This window comes from Bolinopsis microptera, chromosome 9 (assembly GCF_026151205.1).
Source record: "Bolinopsis microptera isolate Bmic1 chromosome 9, MBARI_Bmic_1.0, whole genome shotgun sequence".
Taxonomy (NCBI): Eukaryota; Metazoa; Ctenophora; class Tentaculata; order Lobata; family Bolinopsidae; genus Bolinopsis; species Bolinopsis microptera.
Genome location: NC_087080.1, coordinates 1,256,268 through 1,274,321, shown reverse-complemented (window position 1 = coordinate 1,274,321; position 18,054 = coordinate 1,256,268). Strand labels below are relative to the sequence as shown.

The 18,054-nt window shown below is 37.9% G+C and overlaps 2 protein-coding genes across 3 annotated transcripts in view; one reads left to right on the top strand and one right to left on the bottom strand.

Moving 5' to 3' along the window:
* Positions 1-18,054, top strand: part of LOC134820324 (kinesin-like protein KIF2A) — a 104,570-nt gene that overhangs the window by 33,391 nt on the left and 53,125 nt on the right. The gene's annotated exons all lie outside the window — the stretch shown is intronic.
* The window catches only part of LOC134820840 (uncharacterized), a 21,192-nt gene continuing 10,944 nt past the window's right edge, over positions 7,807-18,054 (bottom strand). The window contains exons 7-15 of one of the 2 annotated variants that reach the window (XM_063831472.1): positions 16,317-16,418; positions 13,952-14,045; positions 12,499-12,640; positions 12,216-12,320; positions 11,799-11,950; positions 11,498-11,622; positions 11,320-11,385; positions 10,864-11,013; positions 7,807-10,643 (exon numbers count right to left, since the gene is read on the bottom strand). In XM_063831472.1, coding sequence (XP_063687542.1) covers positions 8,514-10,643; positions 10,864-11,013; positions 11,320-11,385; positions 11,498-11,622; positions 11,799-11,950; positions 12,216-12,320; positions 12,499-12,640; positions 13,952-14,045; positions 16,317-16,418 — 3,066 coding nt within the window. In that variant the 3' untranslated portion in view covers positions 7,807-8,513. The remainder of the gene's footprint in view (positions 10,644-10,863; positions 11,014-11,319; positions 11,386-11,497; positions 11,623-11,798; positions 11,951-12,215; positions 12,321-12,498; positions 12,641-13,951; positions 14,046-16,316; positions 16,419-18,054) is intronic. The other variant, XM_063831473.1, reaches the window with a different exon arrangement.

The following is an 18,054-nucleotide window of genomic DNA, read 5'->3' as shown; positions in this document are numbered from 1 at the left end:
ATTTATTACAGATTAAACAAGTTTACAATAAATCAATTTGATATTTAACGGAATCCTAATTCAATGTGCAGTATGGTTGTCACTCTTTAAATAGATTAGATATAGGTTGACGGGGCAAAGGAGTGTGCGTGCTGTTCGCTATTGCTCACACCAAACGGCAACCTAGTAAATGTTTTGTATGAACACCGGTCTCCATCACGATACAAAATTAGGATTGTAGAATTTATTGTATAACTATTAGTGCAGTGGAGGTAGCGGTGTGGTGCATTAATAGAGTGACAGCCTACTGATTTAGAGTTGTTTTTAAGTGAGCATAATGGGTGTATTTTTGGATCTAATGGCAACTTTAAAATTTGTTCTTTTAATCATTTATTAAATATCAGTTTAAAAATGATGTGTTTGATGTGTCTCTATTGAGAATGAGTAGTTCATTTTTATAGTTTATTGGGATTTGGGAAGAGTGCAAGATGTTGTAGATACAAATTTGTTACAAATGTTTGGCAGTATTCTTGTTTACAAAAGCAAATAGTATGGTCAATAATGGTCAAAAAAGAAAAACTGGAATGCACATTTAAAGGTAAACAAACAAACAAAAACTAGCCACCTGCTGTGGCATGCTAAATAGAATTAGAGATAACATTCCCACATCACTCCATAAAGATCTGTATCTCTCTTCGTTTGAAAGCTATCTTGCCTATGGTTATATAACTGTTTGGGGTGGAGCATCTAACAAAAAACTTGAACCTCTGTTTAAAGCACAAAAAATGTGTGCCCGCATTATGTTTGGTAATAGAGAAGCCTACTTGAATCAATTTAAAAATAGTGCACGATACAGACTCTAATATGGGTCCGAGCAAATACTAGGCGGTGAATTCTACAGAAAGAAGCCTACTAAACCTCTCTTTAACACTCATGAAATCATGAATGTGCACAATCTGTACTTCTACCATTGTATTAATGACATCTTCAAAGTCTTGAAATATAAAATCCCTATATCACTATACTTCCTCTTTGAAACATCTGACATACTTGGCAAAGAGACACTCATTCTTACACCTAAACCAACAGACAGCTACATGTACAGAGCAGGGACAATATGGAACACAGTACAGCAAAATCTTATGCTAACTACATTCACCTGTAAGCACAATCATTTCAAATCATCTGTAAAAATAACCATTGCTCACACTCAAAATGAAGGAGAACCAAATGACTGGAACTTAGCATTAAACAGTGTTCAACAAAATTCAAAAAATTTAAAATTTAGCTTGCAAAAGTTGTAGTATCTTAGCAAAATATAACTTGCAGCAGCCCCATACCTTGTCATAGAACATAATATCGAAACTACCTCTGTGATCACATCTTTCTGTGATCACATCTTTCTCTTGGTGCAAAATGAATATATAGGTTTATTAGTTTTGTAGAAATTTATAAGTTTTATAGAAATTTATAAATGGATTAGAAACATTTTGTTTGTGTGTTTTGTGTTATGCATTCTTCATACATAATAAAGTTGTAGCGCGATGCACTACTCAATGAAACAAGAAATTCAATGAAACAAGAAATTTAATTTTAGCACATTTTACAGAATAAAAAGATGTAAAACAATTCATAAAATATAATGCCCATTTGGTGTATGACTTTTTGTCCTTGACTGCTAGTTTGGGTTTGGAAGGACAGGTAACTAACGGGGCAAGGAATGCGCGTGCCTGAGAGCTTTTGCACACACCGAAACGCTAGTTCAGTTAGGTTTTTAGAGACAAGGCTCATATTAGGACTAGAAGAAATTTTTTAGTAGACATTAGGGGTTCTGTTTATAATAGTTGTTACTATAGGTTGCAGTCTTGTTGTGACAAAAAGTCTACACTAAAACATACTTTAGTTTATATTGTGTAGTACAAGGATATAAAATGCAGCTTCATGGTGGATATTGGAGAGCTAGCGAAAGATTATGGCCTTTGTGTCAATGGTTATAATAAGCTATAAATATCTTAAACTATACAGTGCTAATTAAAATTTCTTTATAACTTCATTCTCAGATTAAATTTAATAAATTCAAAAATATACATTTATTTTATTAAAACTTTCTCACACATACTTTACTCACAGGACAAGACTTGGAAAACAGTAGCCTAGGGAATTTAATTGAGATGTGTGTGACCAGCCAGTTATGATGTTTGGAAAATAACATTTGTGCAGTCAAAATCTTTTATGGTCCAATCAAGCAGGGCGTGGTTATGTTGATTGGCTAATAGCGCACGTTTTAGCTTTCCTCGCAGGCACATTACACTAGTAGTGAAGTCAGTCATTCTGAACTTTGGGGTTAAAATGTTAAAAATTTTGGTTGATCTAGTGTTGTGGTTGTCAGGTGGGTCTGCCTGACAGATTAGTAGGCAGGGTTTCCTTGACGAACATGTGTAACCCTCATGTAAGGATATTGGAGCACGGAATTTCATTATCTTGTAGAGCTCCAGGTAACTGTGGTATGTATAGAGATTTTGTATAGCTAGAATATTATTATGCTTGAATATAGGTTTGGTGTGCTCTTTTATGAAAAATTTTTGGTCAAGTTTCTGGTGTCCTATAGGCCTAGTACGTGCACAAGTCTTAAACTTATCAAGGTACGCCAGCCTATCACCAAATAGTACTCTGAGACAGTACTTCTGAGCAGTAAATATTGAGCTTATACGTTGCTTAGCTGCCCCACCCCATACAGATATACAGTAAGAAAGATGTGATTCGAACAGGGTATAGTATAATTGTTGATGTAGAAATTCTGGAAGGGAGCAGCGAAGTCTACATAAAGTGGATGTGGAGTGATTTAGATTTCGCTTAAGAGCTTTAATGTGATCTTCCCATGATAGGTTCTCGTCAATTATAACACCCAGAAATTTTGCGGATGAAACCTTTTTGATTGGAAAGTTGTCTATAGTTAGTGCAACTTCAGGGTGTGATAAAATCTCTGACTTAGAACCTGCCATGGTGGGTTTGAAGTGTATGTAGCAGCACTTGGACATGTTTATATGTAATTTATTCGCTCTCATATAAGATTGTAATGATGACAAAAGCTCATTTCCTCGTTCATATGCCTCACGTTTTGTTTTGCCGACAACAAATATATTGGTATCATCAGCAAAGGTAACAAATGATCCTAGTTTAGAACTGTTTGTGATGTCGTTCATATAAAGAAGAAATAGGAGAGGTCCAAGAATTGAACCCTGTGGGACACCAAATTGAATAGATAGGGTATCTGATTTTTCTCCTACAACTTCGGTGTACTGTTGTCTGTTTGTCAAGTAGCTTTTTATGAGGTTATTTGCAACTCCTCTCACTCCACATCCCTCTAATTTTATGAGAAGTGTTGAATGGTCGATGGTGTCAAAAGCTTTGCTTAGGTCAATGAATATTCCTAAAACATGATTCTTAAGTTTAAGAGATTTCGTAATTAAATCTACAGAGTAATTAACTGCATGAGATGTAGAGTGAGATTTCCTAAATCCAAACTGTGTCTTCGATATAACTCCCTGGGAGCTAACAAATCCGTATATTCTAGAATATATGAGCTTTTCAAAAATCTTACCAAAGACGGACAGTGTGGAGATAGGACGGTAGTTCTCTATTTCTTCTGGGTTACCTTTCTTATATACAGGTGTGATTTTACCAGTTTTTAGGACATCAGGAAATATACCTTGGGTCATAAGGATATTGAAGTAATTCGACAATACAGGTGCAATTACATGAGATGACTTTTTTACTACACTTATGGGGATGTCACTGGCTTTACCATTTTCGAACTCGCTTATGATTTTCAATATTTCGTTCGAGGAGCAATCTTCTAGCCTAATATTTTTTTCATTTCTTGGGTTCAGGAAGTCATAGAAAGTTTTCATGGGTAATATAAGCAGGCCATTAGATAGATTATTCAGTGTCTCATTCAGCTTTGGTGCAATAGAGACAAACCAAGCATTGAATCCATTAGCAATTGCTCTTCTATCAACTATTCTTTGGTTATCAATGATAAATGGGGGCTTGGTAAATGGGGGCTTGGTTTGCCTCTTCTTTTTGCCCCTGAGTTCGTTATTGTCGCGCGCGCATCCAATAATGCTTCTCGCAACCACAAATGCAGATCGGCGAGATGCGAAGGATTGACATCGTCAATCAAATAATAAAGATGCGAGTATTTTTGCCAAGAGATTTTTATAAAACGTTAGAAGAGAAAATATTCAAACAATATACACATAATATAGCAATGACCCTATATAAAAATTCTGTAAAAATGGTACAAATTTAAAAACTGAGGTAAAAATAAAACCCTTTGTAATAATATATATAAAATCCACTAAATCACATCACAACAAAAAGCAGTTTAGACCCCCATCCAACTAGAGCACTCCATGACCTTTTAGGGTTTAAGAGTGTTGATCAGGTTAAACGTTAGATCAGGTTAAACGTTAGAAGTGCAGTAGTCTCAGTTTCAGACAAATTAAGCATAAATGACATCATTGCCATGTCTGAAGTGAATTGTTAATGGGCCATTGGTAGCCCTAAGCGTTTTGGTCCCTCCCTGCCACTCAGCATTGCTTACTATGAAGTATACATTTTTTAAGACAATAGAGAAACTGATCCTGTTTCACCAAATTCAATTACCACTTGCCATAATAAAAATGCTTACAACCCAATAAAGTTTAATAAATAATAAGACATAATTACATACTTGATTGACGATGTCAACCCTTCCAGATTGTTGCTTTGTAATTACTTCAATGCGATTTGACGGATGTTACTCTTCTAAATTTCTTCGAAGTAGCGCGCGCCGCTTTCTTCTCGCGGATGGCAAGTGCTACGAAGTAGCGCGCGCCGGGCCAAATCATTAACAATGGTCAACGATGCGATGCAAGAATGTTAGTTTGCGCGGCGCGTCGAATAGGCGAAGTCCTCCAAATAACGTACGATCACCAAAAAATTGAATGGAGATGAGTTATAAACTATATAAGAGATACAATGGTTTAAGTTGTAGAAGCTTTTGATTATAACATGTGTTAATCGTCGTCAGCTGAATGTGATGGGGTGGACAATGCTTTTAACCAAACAAATATTTTCTCAAGTTTACTTTTAGTTATATTATATAAATGGTTAACTAATTCGTGGTTTAAGTTTTTATTCTATTTATGATTAAAGGAACATAAAATTTGTAGCGCTATGCGTTAATGTGCCGCGCGCGCACTCAATGAGGCTTCTCACAGTGACATCGATAGATCGGCAAAATGCGCTACTCATGTGCCGCACCGAGCTGCAATGAATTCACATCGTCAATTTAACACGCGGTGCTAATTTCTGCTTGCTCGTGCAGTTGCAATGCAATTTTGTGATATTTTATATTGCTTAAGCAACGTCGCAGTTCTAGTTTGCAGTTGTAACCTTTGCGGGGGCCATCTACTTAGCTTCGCTCCTACTAAATCGCTCGCCCAAATTTTAAGAAAATTCTTGTGAAAAGGCCCTTTCGGTTTGACTCATATCTAACCGATAGAGAGCAATACGTGAGCGTCAACAATGAACAACTGCAAGTCCTCTCACCTCAAACTTAACTACGGAGTACCACAGGGCTCCATTCTCGGACCAATTCTGTTCATAATTTACATCAACGACCTTCCTCAGATTAGTAATTTAGCTAAACATATTTATTTCGCTGACGACGCAAACCTAATAATAAGTACAGATACATTTGAACAACTTAATGCAATGGTGAATGAGATTCTGACTTTGATAATTGATTGGGCTACTAATAACGGGCTTAAATTAAATGCTAGCAAAACTAAATATATGATCTTTACAAATAAGAAAACTGAGGATATAGAAATCTACATGGGAGGTGAACGACTAAAGCAAAGTTATCACGAAAAGTTTCTTGGCGTGATCATTGATACCAAGCTAAATTGGGCCCACCACATTAGACATTTAGCCACTAAAGTATCTAGAAATGCGGGCATTCTCTACAAACTCAAAGGCTCAGTACCTAACAAAGCACTCAAGTTGATATACAACAGCTTTGTTCAGTCTCACTTGTACTACTGCTGCACAGTTTGGGGAACAAGATCGCTAAACTCCGTTAAAAGAGTCTTCTCGGCCCAGAAAAAGGGCATTCGCGCTGCAGATAACCAATACCACCGCTATTTTTATGACAAAGATCTGAATAGCACACCTTCACACACAAAGGAAATTTTCAATAAACTAGAAGTATTAGCTTTACCGAACGTGATAGCTAAATGTATATTATGCTTGATGCACAAAGTTTATTCTAACACTGCACCACCAAATATTATAAGATTGTTCACTGTTTCAAACTTAAACGCACCTAGAAGAGAACCTGAGTTCTTTGCAGTACCATTTAACCGTTTATGTAATTCAGACAAGAGCATTTCTTACATTGGGCCTAAGTTATATAACAAAACAGTCAACATTATTAACAAGGACATAAAATACGTCACCACTTGCCTACAAGACAAATTCCTAAATTCATTCAAGTCTACAGTCAGCAAGCATGTGCTTACTGCACAAGCACTTAACCCGGATGACAAGGACTGGAACAACTCATATTTCGTACTTTTAGAAATTTAAATAATTTGGTACAACATACGTTGATCATAATAACGAGCAACAAAACTTTAACCTCATAACGAAATATGACTATCTTCGAGCATTTTTTACAATGCTATCGAAACCGCGCAATTTCACTGTCATTTACAACTTTTAAAAGATAAAAATATCACCGCGCATTCTTCAGACCCTGTGTCGCTGTTCTAAATTATGTCAAGAGATAAGAGTTATTTATAATTCTTAATAGTACTATTTAAATTTGCTAATAGCATAATCATATTTTATACATTATTAATATTTTATACATTGTGTGCATATATTTATATTTGATTATAATTAAAGATTTTAAGGCGTTAGTGCCGAGTATTACCTGGGGACCTCAGGCTATTATGTTCATAAACATAGAGATTAGGCGGAATGACAGGCTGAGCGCGGCCCAGTAATGCCGAGTAATGCCTTCGGGTAGTGCTCCTCAATCAATCAATCAATCAATCAATCGGTATGAAATTAGTCTAGATCGGTGTATTTTTGGACGCTGATTCCGAATCACCCCCCATGACGTAGGGTAAAAATGCTTCCCTGGAGAGTTAATGGGCAAAAAACCATTTTGGTCACGTGACAGGCTAGTAAAACATGAATTCGATTGTTTAGGGCTCGGGTTAGGGTAACGGTTGTGGTAAGGGTTATGGATAGCTTCGGGGTTCTGGTTAGGGTTAGGATTAGGGTTTATGTAAAACCGTTTTGTACGGCTGCAATACCATAAAAACCAAAGTCACGTGAAATTTTTGGGCGAGCGAAGGGTTAGGATTATCTCAAACTTGTTCGACACTAAATGTATTATTGTCTATTTTAAGTAACTACACATTTCATTAACAATGAATTTGAGTTGGTTTTATTTGTACTCTTAAAAGTAGCTGGAAATCCGGACGCCCGTGGAGGGCTGGGTGGTTTTGAAAATTCGGACACACCCGGACAGGGGGAGGGGTGGTCTGAAAATATGCGATTTTGGCGGACGTCAAAGTAGATGGCCCCTTGATGAAATTACGATGTAGATTTAGACGTCAACCCGGCTCTGGACTGTTTTATACTGGGAACTTGCCTGATGACGTCACAACATGGCCTGATGACGTCACAACTTGCCTGGCCTCATACGGTAAAAGCAAGCCAACGGGCGCAGTATAAGCTATCCGTGCTAAAAGTAAAAGCGCTAAGCTAAACATTGAATTATCGAAAATTTAATGATATACACAATCAAATTAAACATTCAACGAATTCTTGCTGAATCTATTCATATGTAACAATAAACGAAGTAGTAATATTTGAAAACGACGTTTATTGTTGAAATTGTTATTTTCAGCTAGGACATATCATTATCAATTTATTGCACTTCAATAGCAAATAAAGTAGTAGACGCAAGTTACTTCCAACGTTGTGCAATAAATTCATATAGTATCAACAGTTCAACATTCATTTGTATAATACTTGTTGATAATAAATAATAATCAATTGCATTTATACAATGCAGGAATAACGCATTTATTTCACTTTCAAGCAAAATCCTAAACCATCTCTCATACTGGTATAATTCAAATTTAATTTTAAATAATCAATAATTAATAATCGTACATTAATATGATAAATCACACTTTACCTCAACACAACAACTAGTAGCTCAATGTTATGACTGACTAACTCGCTCCCACTAAATCGCTCGCCTCAATTAAAATAATTATTGTGAAATTCTTACCCCCCATGACGGATTACTATTAGGGTTTATGTCAAAGTTCAAACCGTTTTGTTCGGCTGCAAAACCATGAAAACCAAAGTCACGTGATAATTTTAATGCGAGCGAATTAGTAAAAGCCGCTTGCTATACATCTCAATACAAATAACGTCCACACAAACAAACCTCCCTACTGTTAAGTATCATTAAGAGAAACTGGCTCAGCCTGCCACCTACTCTTAGCTTTATCACTGTCCCTGACTCGTCTCCACAGGACTACAGCCCCCTCCTGATCTAACCCTCCCCCGCACGTCAACACTCCCGGACTCCGCAGGGGGTCTCCACTGAACATACTGAGGGGGGCTAGGTCTAGAGAGGACATGTGTGCTATAGGATCTCCTGACAGTATCTGATAAGTGTTCAGTGAGAGGAGGTTACAAGGGTCCTGGTCTGCTATCACCTCGAACTCTCCCTCTCTGTCAGACTCATGGAGGGTCTCGTCTTGGGAGGGGTACCTGTTGAACGTGTGGTACATGTGACAGTGGATTGGGGACGAGTTGTTCAGGTCACTTGGGGACTCTATGACGTCACAGTGGTCCTCCATTACGTCATACTCTTGGCACGTGTCCTTTCTTAGTCGAGGGATATCCAACTTTACCTCTCCCTCCATAACGTCATACTCCTGGCACGTGTCCTTTCTCAGTCGAGGGATATTTAAGTTTACCTCTCCTGGGAAGCTCAGATCGCATGGGTTGTGGGGTTCTGCTATGAGAACTAAAGAGGCGTCCATACAGCCGTGTTTGAGGTCGAGCTGAGAGGCCACGAGAGACACATCGTCCTCCAGAAATTGCACACTGAGGTCGTGTTCAGCTAGAGGTTTAGCTCCTGAGCTTGAGGAGGAGGGGCTGGTGCTAGGGAGGGTGGTGAAGGGGGGCTCGCTGCTCAGGACAGTCACACTGGCATCCCCGTCCGAACACTCGCTATCTGGGGGGAGGTTGTTCACATCGTATATCAGGACGTGTCCGTGACTTGTTCCTACCCAGAACGTACTGGAGTTGGAGTCGTAGAATAAGGAGTGTATCGACATCTTTACTCCCTGGTACGACATTGATTTTGACATTGATTTCATAGAGGGAGGAGGAAGGAACACGGAGCTGCAGTCGTGGGAACTTAAACAGGTTTTCTTACTGATATCCCACACTGATATGGTGGTGTGAACTGAAATGAAAACAATTCTCGGAGAATAAGCCACGATTCGGTGGATCTGAGTGTTTGTCAGTGAAGAAATAGACATTTTATCAGAAACAGACCAAGAAATCAAATCCACGAAGAAGAGAGCATTTCCACTGCTGCACCACATTTCATCCCTGACCCCGTCCTCTCGAGGCACACTTTTCACTACAAGCCCCGTCCTGAGAGGACTAGTGCTGATATCTAGAATACTGGGAGAGTAAAGCCCACTCTCCGTCACTCCCTCAAACCTGACCAGGGAGCCGTTAGTGAGGTGCACCAGAACCTGCTGGTGGTACTCCACAATCCCCAGCACACAGTCCATGACCCAGGTGGTGTTGAGCTTGAGGAGAGTGGTGGGGTGGTGGGTGATGACGTAACCGTTAGCCGTTCCCAGCAGGATAAACCCGGCAGTCACGTGAGCACAGCACGTGATCCTACTGTCCACACACTCACTCCTCTCCACAACACTAGCTCTCCCTTCCTCCTCCTCACATCCCAGATCTATCCGCAACAGAACAACACCTGCAGTAGGGCGCGACTGTACCGCCCACAAAGCCTGGTCGTGCTGCGCGGCGTGCTGGATGCACGTGCTGGGTTTACAGACAGGGTAGAGACTCTGCTCGGCTGGAACTATGGCCCACGTGTCTCTGTCCACTGACTCTGGTAGTTGCTGTCTCTCCCTCCACTGCCTCTCATTCTCAGCATGCTCCGTCCTCAGATCCCCCAACTTCTCGGAGTGTCTTCTAAACAGTTCGCTCCGCTTTGGAAACGGCTTGAACTCCGTGTACGCTAACTTTATTATCAAGTTGCTGTCGTAAAATGATCTGGCGGTGCTCCTAAACATGTTGAATATAGAAACAGAGTCATGGTGCTGCATTAGAGAGAACTCGTGGAGTTTAACAAGAGAAAGAGAGAATCTGAGGAGAGTTTTGTGGCCCTCCAAAAGGAACAAGTCCCAGAGCCTGATAACAGCACTGATTGGGAGACAGTCTATAAAGATTGTCATGAACCAGTTGAAGGAGAAGAGAGACAAGTCGATATCGTGGTGTTTGAGGTAGGCAGCTAGACAGGGTAACTTCGCCTCAACTAACTCCTGAACGATGGAATGTTACTCGAGATCACAGATCAACCGTTATCCGTTTATAATCATACATGAGAAAACCTCAACGCTAACTGGAACATCTGCCATAACCTTAATCTGCCATAACCTTAATTGCCAATTCAATTATCAGATGACTGTTGTTTCATTTAATATGGATAACAAGTGGATAGCTAAATCACAAATATCTCTATCAAAACAATCAACTACAAACTTGAAATATGATCTGGTCGGCCCTGGCAGCGAGTAGATCGGTGTTGTAGTAGCCTGAGGGCATTATCATCTCCAGAATAGCTACTAGACCCCAGAAAGCGGCCTCTTCCTCTAGGTGAAACAGCAACATCCCCGCTATCATGTTCATTCCCTGGGAATTTAAACCTCGTATTAAACCAGATGCTGCTCACTTTTTGTGGGTTAATAATATCGTTTATAATAATGTGAGAAGACTCCGTGTTATCTACTTTCTTATCAACGTTCTCATGTAATTAAAGTTAAAATGATAGTTTACCTGACAGTAGCCGATTGCTTTATTGTGAAGACTGAACGCTACTAAATAGTTTACCTGACAGTAGCCGATTGCTTTATTGTGAAGACTGAACGCTACTAAATAGTTTACCTGACAGTAGCCGATTGCTTTATTGTGAAGACTGAACGCTACTAAATAGTTTACCTGACAGTAGCCGATTGCTTTATTGTGAAGACTGAACGCTACTAAAACTCGTTGAAGCACTGGCACCTGAGATGCGTACATTGAAAAGTGGGCCAAAAGTCCCTTAACAAGTGCAATGATGAAGCAGAAAACTGGATATTTAAAAGATTACACAAGATGTTATCAGGGAGGATCCTACCTTGGTTCCCTGGTCACCGCTAAAATGGACATTCTTTGGAAAGGATCTGTGAAGGTCCAAGCTTATTTGTTTATCACTTGGAGATATTTCTGGGCTTTGCACTAACGATTGGTAGTATTTCGGGCCTGAGGATACATTTTCAGCTATTTAAAGCTATTTCGGTAATGAGTTTAATGAGAAAATCAATCGAGGTGGCCATTTTCTGTTAATTCCTACTCAGACTGAGATACTTTTATTGCGGAGGAGTACTCCATAGTAAACTGAAGAAGGCAAATAATTGTAAAATAGCGAATATAAATACCTTTCAATTTCATAAGTTTAGAGCACCGATAGTCGATAAAGGCATTCCAAATCCGTGTTCGCAGTTTCCCTGGAACTCCCTGCCTACACAATTCTTTGCTTTCTTTGGAACACTTTATTGAATCATTTGTCTTTTCTAGCAACTTAGTCCACCTGAAACAAATAGTGGAGAATTTTATATTAAAAGAAAGCAAAATTTAGTGCCCTCGACTCAATGGACTCATATCACTCAAGGGTGAACAATTAGAGGAACTACCAGTTTTAATAATCCCTGTAAACATATTTCTCACAAAACAGTTGAAGGTGTCCCTTCGCTTACATCTATTGCTAATAATCTACTAATTACCTCACATCTATTGCTAATAAGCTAATAATTACCTCACATCTATTGCTAACAAGCGAATAATTAGCTAATTACCTCACAAAAAGGGTGTCAGTAGGTTCAAGTTTAGTGAGGATGTTGTCTTGCAGCCGCTCCTGACACATGTACCTCATAAACATTCCCGATCCTTCTAGTTCCGTCCTAAATATTAGATTAATAAAACAGATGTGACATATTCAGAATGTATTATTATCATATTATTCGTGTTTATATAGTTAAATTTGAATTATCAAAATCTTGGGAAAATATGAGGTGTTATTAAATTTAACAGTTTTCCAATCATAGAATTTAGCAATTAACTGATACCAAATTAATATACCTAAAACCCAGATGGTCCACGAAATTAGCAGAGTTTCCTTCAGTTAATGGAACTTGACAGTCAGTAAACTCGGCGATTGTTTTAATGTTCTCCATGTGATTTGACTCGACGTATTCTGAGATTGAGCTGTGCTGCATAAAGCCTGTCGGGGTGATATTAGTTAATTATTAATTGCAATAGTCTGAGATTAATTACTCTGTTTCCATGTCGAAGCGTGATAAATACATGGTATAAAATATAAACATTAGAAGCTATGTACTTATATGGGCACTCTATCCAATATAGAGATTGGGCGTATTTTAACTTGAGTGGCAACTATTAGACAAAACGTATAATTTGCTCTATCACATTATAATTTCAAATTTAGATTAGAATTTAAAGGTAACTAGGTAACTGGTAGAATTCTGGGCCAGTTGGTAGATCACCGACCGGCTATAAGCCGGCTACTAACCGGCTATAAGCCGGCTTATAGCCGGCTACAATTTTTAAAGCCGGCTATAAGCCGGCTTATAGCCGGTTAGTAGCCGCTTACATTTGTTGTTGAGCGACGGCTATTAGCCGGGGGAAATTGGTAGATCACCGACCGGCTATAAGCCGGTTATAAGCCTGCTATTAGCCGTTTTGGTATTAAAAGTGGTTATAAGCCGGCTATAAGCCGGTTATAAGATATTAACTCAACTACATCGTACTGAACGATAGTCAGGAGCCGGCTATAAGAAATTCAGTGAAAACGGCTATTAGCCGGTTATAAGCCGGCTATTAGCCGTTTAGGTATCGAAAGTGGTTATAAGCCGGCTATAAGCCGGCTATAAGCCGGTTATAAGATATTAACTCAGTTCAGTACGATGAAGTTAAGTTAATATCTTATAGCCGGCTTATAGCCGGCTTATAACCACTTTCGATACCTAAACGGCTAATAGCCGGCTTATAACCGGCTAATAGCCGTTTTCACTGAATTTCTTATAGCCGATACCTAAACGGCTAATAGCCGGCTTATAACCGGCTAATAGCCGTCGCTCAACAACAAATGTAAGCGGCTACTAACCGGCTATAAGCCGGCTTATAGCCGGCTATAAAAATTGTAGCCGGCTATAAGCCGGTTTATAGCCGGCTTATAACCGGCTTATAGCCGGTCGGTGATCTACCAATTTCCCGAATTCTGAATATGGCTAGTATAATAATAGTGGACAATCTAGCGCGAAACTTAATGCGGCAGAATTTGATTTGTTTTCATTACTGCATGGAAGTAACAAGCGCGCCTTGAGCCGCGCAATTTCCAAATGTGAGGAACCTTGAACTGTACATTGAAATGTCGTCGCGCGCTACAAATTAGTAAATATTTTCCGGGAATAGTATTCTACTTTAAGGAAACAATATATTCACCCCGCCCTCATATCACAGGAGTCAGAACTCTTAACTTCAACAGAAATCCAACACCGGAGGGGAAACTAACCTGAATCTATGTGCTGGAGGAATGTTTGAAGTTTGAGATACTGTAAACTCAACCTTAGATATCTGGTTTCCCACTGCCTCGCGTTAATACACATCTGATGAAATACATAATGTTAATAATAAATGTCAATAATAAATGCACATAACTTAGCTATAGTATTTAACTGAACGCATGATAAGAATGCGAGAAATATTCTCAGGAAAAGTCTCATGAATTTCATATTTCAAGATAATAACTGCGTAATTAACAAGCTAGAGAGTCTAGGGATAACTGGTAAAGTTTTAGATGTAATTACAGATTTTATCTCAAATAGAACTATGAGAGTGTGTGTAGAAGGTGAAACTTCAGAGTGGAAGATTATATGGTCAGGAGTTCCCCAGGGATCAGTCCTTGGACCATTACTATTTGTGTTATTTATTAATGATTTACCAGATAACATTAAAAGTAAAGTTAAAATATTTGCTGATGATCTTAAGCTTATAGCTAATGCCTCCGAGCATGAAACTATAGCTAATGATCTGAACGAACTAGAGATGTGGGAGAGTAAATGGCTTTTAAAGTTTAATCCTACTAAGTGTTCAGTAATGCATTTAGATGTTAACGATAACCCAAGATCAAGTTATTCTCTTAATGGAGTTACATTGGCAGAATCTGTACAGGAAAAGGACTTGGGAGTTATAACCCATAACTCTCTGCTTTGGAATGAACAGATTAAGGCTTCAATATCTAAAGCCAACAGAATGATATGTTGGATTGTTAGAAATTTGATTATCAGGGAAAAATCTGTGATGATATCCATTTACAAAGCTTTGATAAGACCCCATTTAGATAATTGTGTTCAATTGTGGAGTCCAGTTGCGGCTCATGGAAGTTGGGGGATCATCTTGGAGCTGGAGAGCGTCCAGAGGCGGTTTACCCGTCTGATTGACGAGGTGGGTACTCTTCCATACAGTCGTCGACTGGAAATCCTCAATTTAACAACGCTGGCAGAGCGGCGAATACGTGGGGACCTCATTGAATCTTTTAAAATGATGTGGTTGATGAAGTGGTTTGGCCAATTACGGAGCTGGTTTGTTCAGTATGAGCAGATCTGGTTTTAATGTGGTATCAAACAGTAGATGCAGTAAAAGTAGCAGTAAAATGAAGAAAGTCCACAGTTCTTTTCTTCCGGAGAGGGTGAGACCTTATTGGAACAAACTCCCCTCGGATGTCAAGAATTGTGGGACTGTGTTAAGTTTTAAAATAAGATTAGAAGCTTTCAAAAAAGAGACTATTTTAAACGGATCCGTAAATGATATTCATTTTTGGTATGTTTCGGACGAAGTATTAGGGAAGATTGAGGGATTAAATTATGCTACTAATAAAGAGTAGCACAATGAATATCTTGTGTGTAATCCTCATGTTGCTAAGAAACGCTTTATTAACTTATATAGTAGTGGAAAGTATGTAAATTAGATTCATTTTATCTTGGTTGTTTAGGCCAATAGATTTAAGATATTTTTAAAACTTTAGTAGATATATTTTTGATGATGTGTGATGATGTTTGTGTCATTATATTTTGATTTGATTTTTGATTTAAAATATATTCCAGCAAGCATTTAGCATTTGTAGTATTTATAATATCTTTTTGAAGGATACTCTCAGACTCTTGGATTGTACATCATTTATATAATATAGATTATATAGTTCAATTACCATAGTAACACCACTGGTTACCATAGTTACACTACTAGCTACCATAGTTGCACTAATAATCATTATTATTTATATATTATTATAGATAATATAATTAAGGTCGTTTTATCAGCGGAGGTAATGAAGCACAGATAACTGTTTATTTTTGTGACGTCAAGTATGCTCAACATTAAAGAGCGCCACTCCTTATATATTAACTCTCTGTTCAACTACAAAGTAAGAATTTTAAAATAACCTCAATAAGTCAACAATCGTTACCATTATAAAAGATAAAATGGTAAGAGCGGCACTCTAAAAAGTCACAAAATTCAAAAATAAACTTCACAAAATTATCACAAATAACAGACCCTTTTACAGTAATTATATTACAATAATCATTTCATTCACAGGAAGATCCTTTTACAAGCAATATCTTTGTGAAAATGGGAATAATATGTTTCACAACAATGTATTTGTGTGTTCTTGGTGCGAAGTGCAGGCGTGAAGAGGTTTCAAAAGTAAATACAGTCTAAGCAGAACTATATAACATAAAGAGTAGAACTATATAAAACTATATAATATATAGAGTATATATAATATAATACAGAGTATAATATAATATAGAACTATTATAACTAATATATTATATAACATAGTATTTCATTATATAGTTTTACAAACCACACATTACCTGCTGAGCGACCTCTAGACTGTGCTTTACTTTGAGAGTAGAATCATACGTCATCTCTTCATTAGTGTACGATGGTAATATCATTTGCATTGGGTCCTCGTCCTGCAAATAAACATTTAGTCGGTTACCAGTGTTTACTAATGGTTACTAATGGTTACTATTGATTACTAATGGTTACTAGTGGTTACTAGTGGTTACTAATGGTTACTTATGGTTACTACTAGTTATTAGTATTTACTAATGGTTACTAGTGGTTACTAGTAGTTACGAGCATTTAGTCGAGGTCGAAAATTGTGAAAAGTGAAAATTACACCCTTGTTTTGATGGCTTTCTGCTACAGTGGGACCAGAGTATCATGTGCCATTTGAGTGCACGATGGATCTATCTGATTTCGTGGCTAATTTAGTCTTACATCCTTATTAACATGTAAATTTATAATAATAATAATAATAACTAGAACTTTATACATCGCTTTATAGCCAAAAAGGACTCAAAACCCAAAGATTCAGTTCAAGCCATCTAAAGCGACTCATGAACATTGAACATGTACATAAGAACTTAGAATTTTATAAAGTATGGTTTTTATGAGAAAGATATTATTTGATTGCATTTTAATAATTAATAAGTGCTCTGTATGACGTAAATATTGGCAGACGTGTAGCCAGTCATATTTAAAATAGAAATTGTGCTATATTATATTGAGCAATTTTATTGATGAATAACGTAATCTATGCCTACAATAGGCACGCAAGATTCGAAGAAAGTGTGCTTATAATTCTTATAAGTTATTAATTTCTCTGACAAATAAAACTGTATATAAAACTAACAAAAAGCTGTTCCAATATTTGAAAGACTATGACTGAGATGGTGAAGGCGGGAGCTATTTGCATACAGATAAAGGAAAAGAGAGCTCTCCAGTGCAAAGCTATTAGCCAAGCAACAAAAGATATTTGCTCACGTATCCAAGGGCGTTACCGAGTATCATGTAATATAAGGGATGCTGGGCAGGGGGTTCAGGGGAACATTGTAGCTTTTTAAGTTCATAAAGAAGGGAAAATAAGAAAATGTAAACAGTGGAACAGTTTTATCCATCTTCAGATTAATTTATGGAGTAGAAATATTAGTGGTTACTAGCAATGAGCTAAATTATGCGTTTACGTTCATTGCAAATCTGTTAAGATACTGTCACAACACCCTGTATTACTTACTGTCACAACACCCGGTATTACTTACTGTCACAACACCCTGTATTACATACTGTCACAACACCCTGTATTACTTACTGTCACAACACCCTGTATTACTTACTGTCACAACACCCTGTATTACTTACTGTCACAACACCCTGTATTACTTACTGTCACAACACCCTGTATTACTTACTGTCACAACACCCTGTATTACTTACTGTCACAACACCCTGTATTACATACTGTCACAACACCCTGTATTACTTACTGTCACAACACCCTGTATTACTTACTGTCACAACACCCTGTATTACTTACTGTCACAACACCCTGTATTACTTACTGTCACAACACCCTGTATTACTTACTGTCACAACACCCTGTATTACTTACTGTCACAACACCCTGTATTACTTACTGTCACAACACCCTGTATTACTTACTGTCACAACACCCTGTATTACTTACTGTCACAACACCCTGTATTACTTACTGTCACAACACCCTGTATTACTTACTGTCACAACACCCTGTATTACTTACTGTCA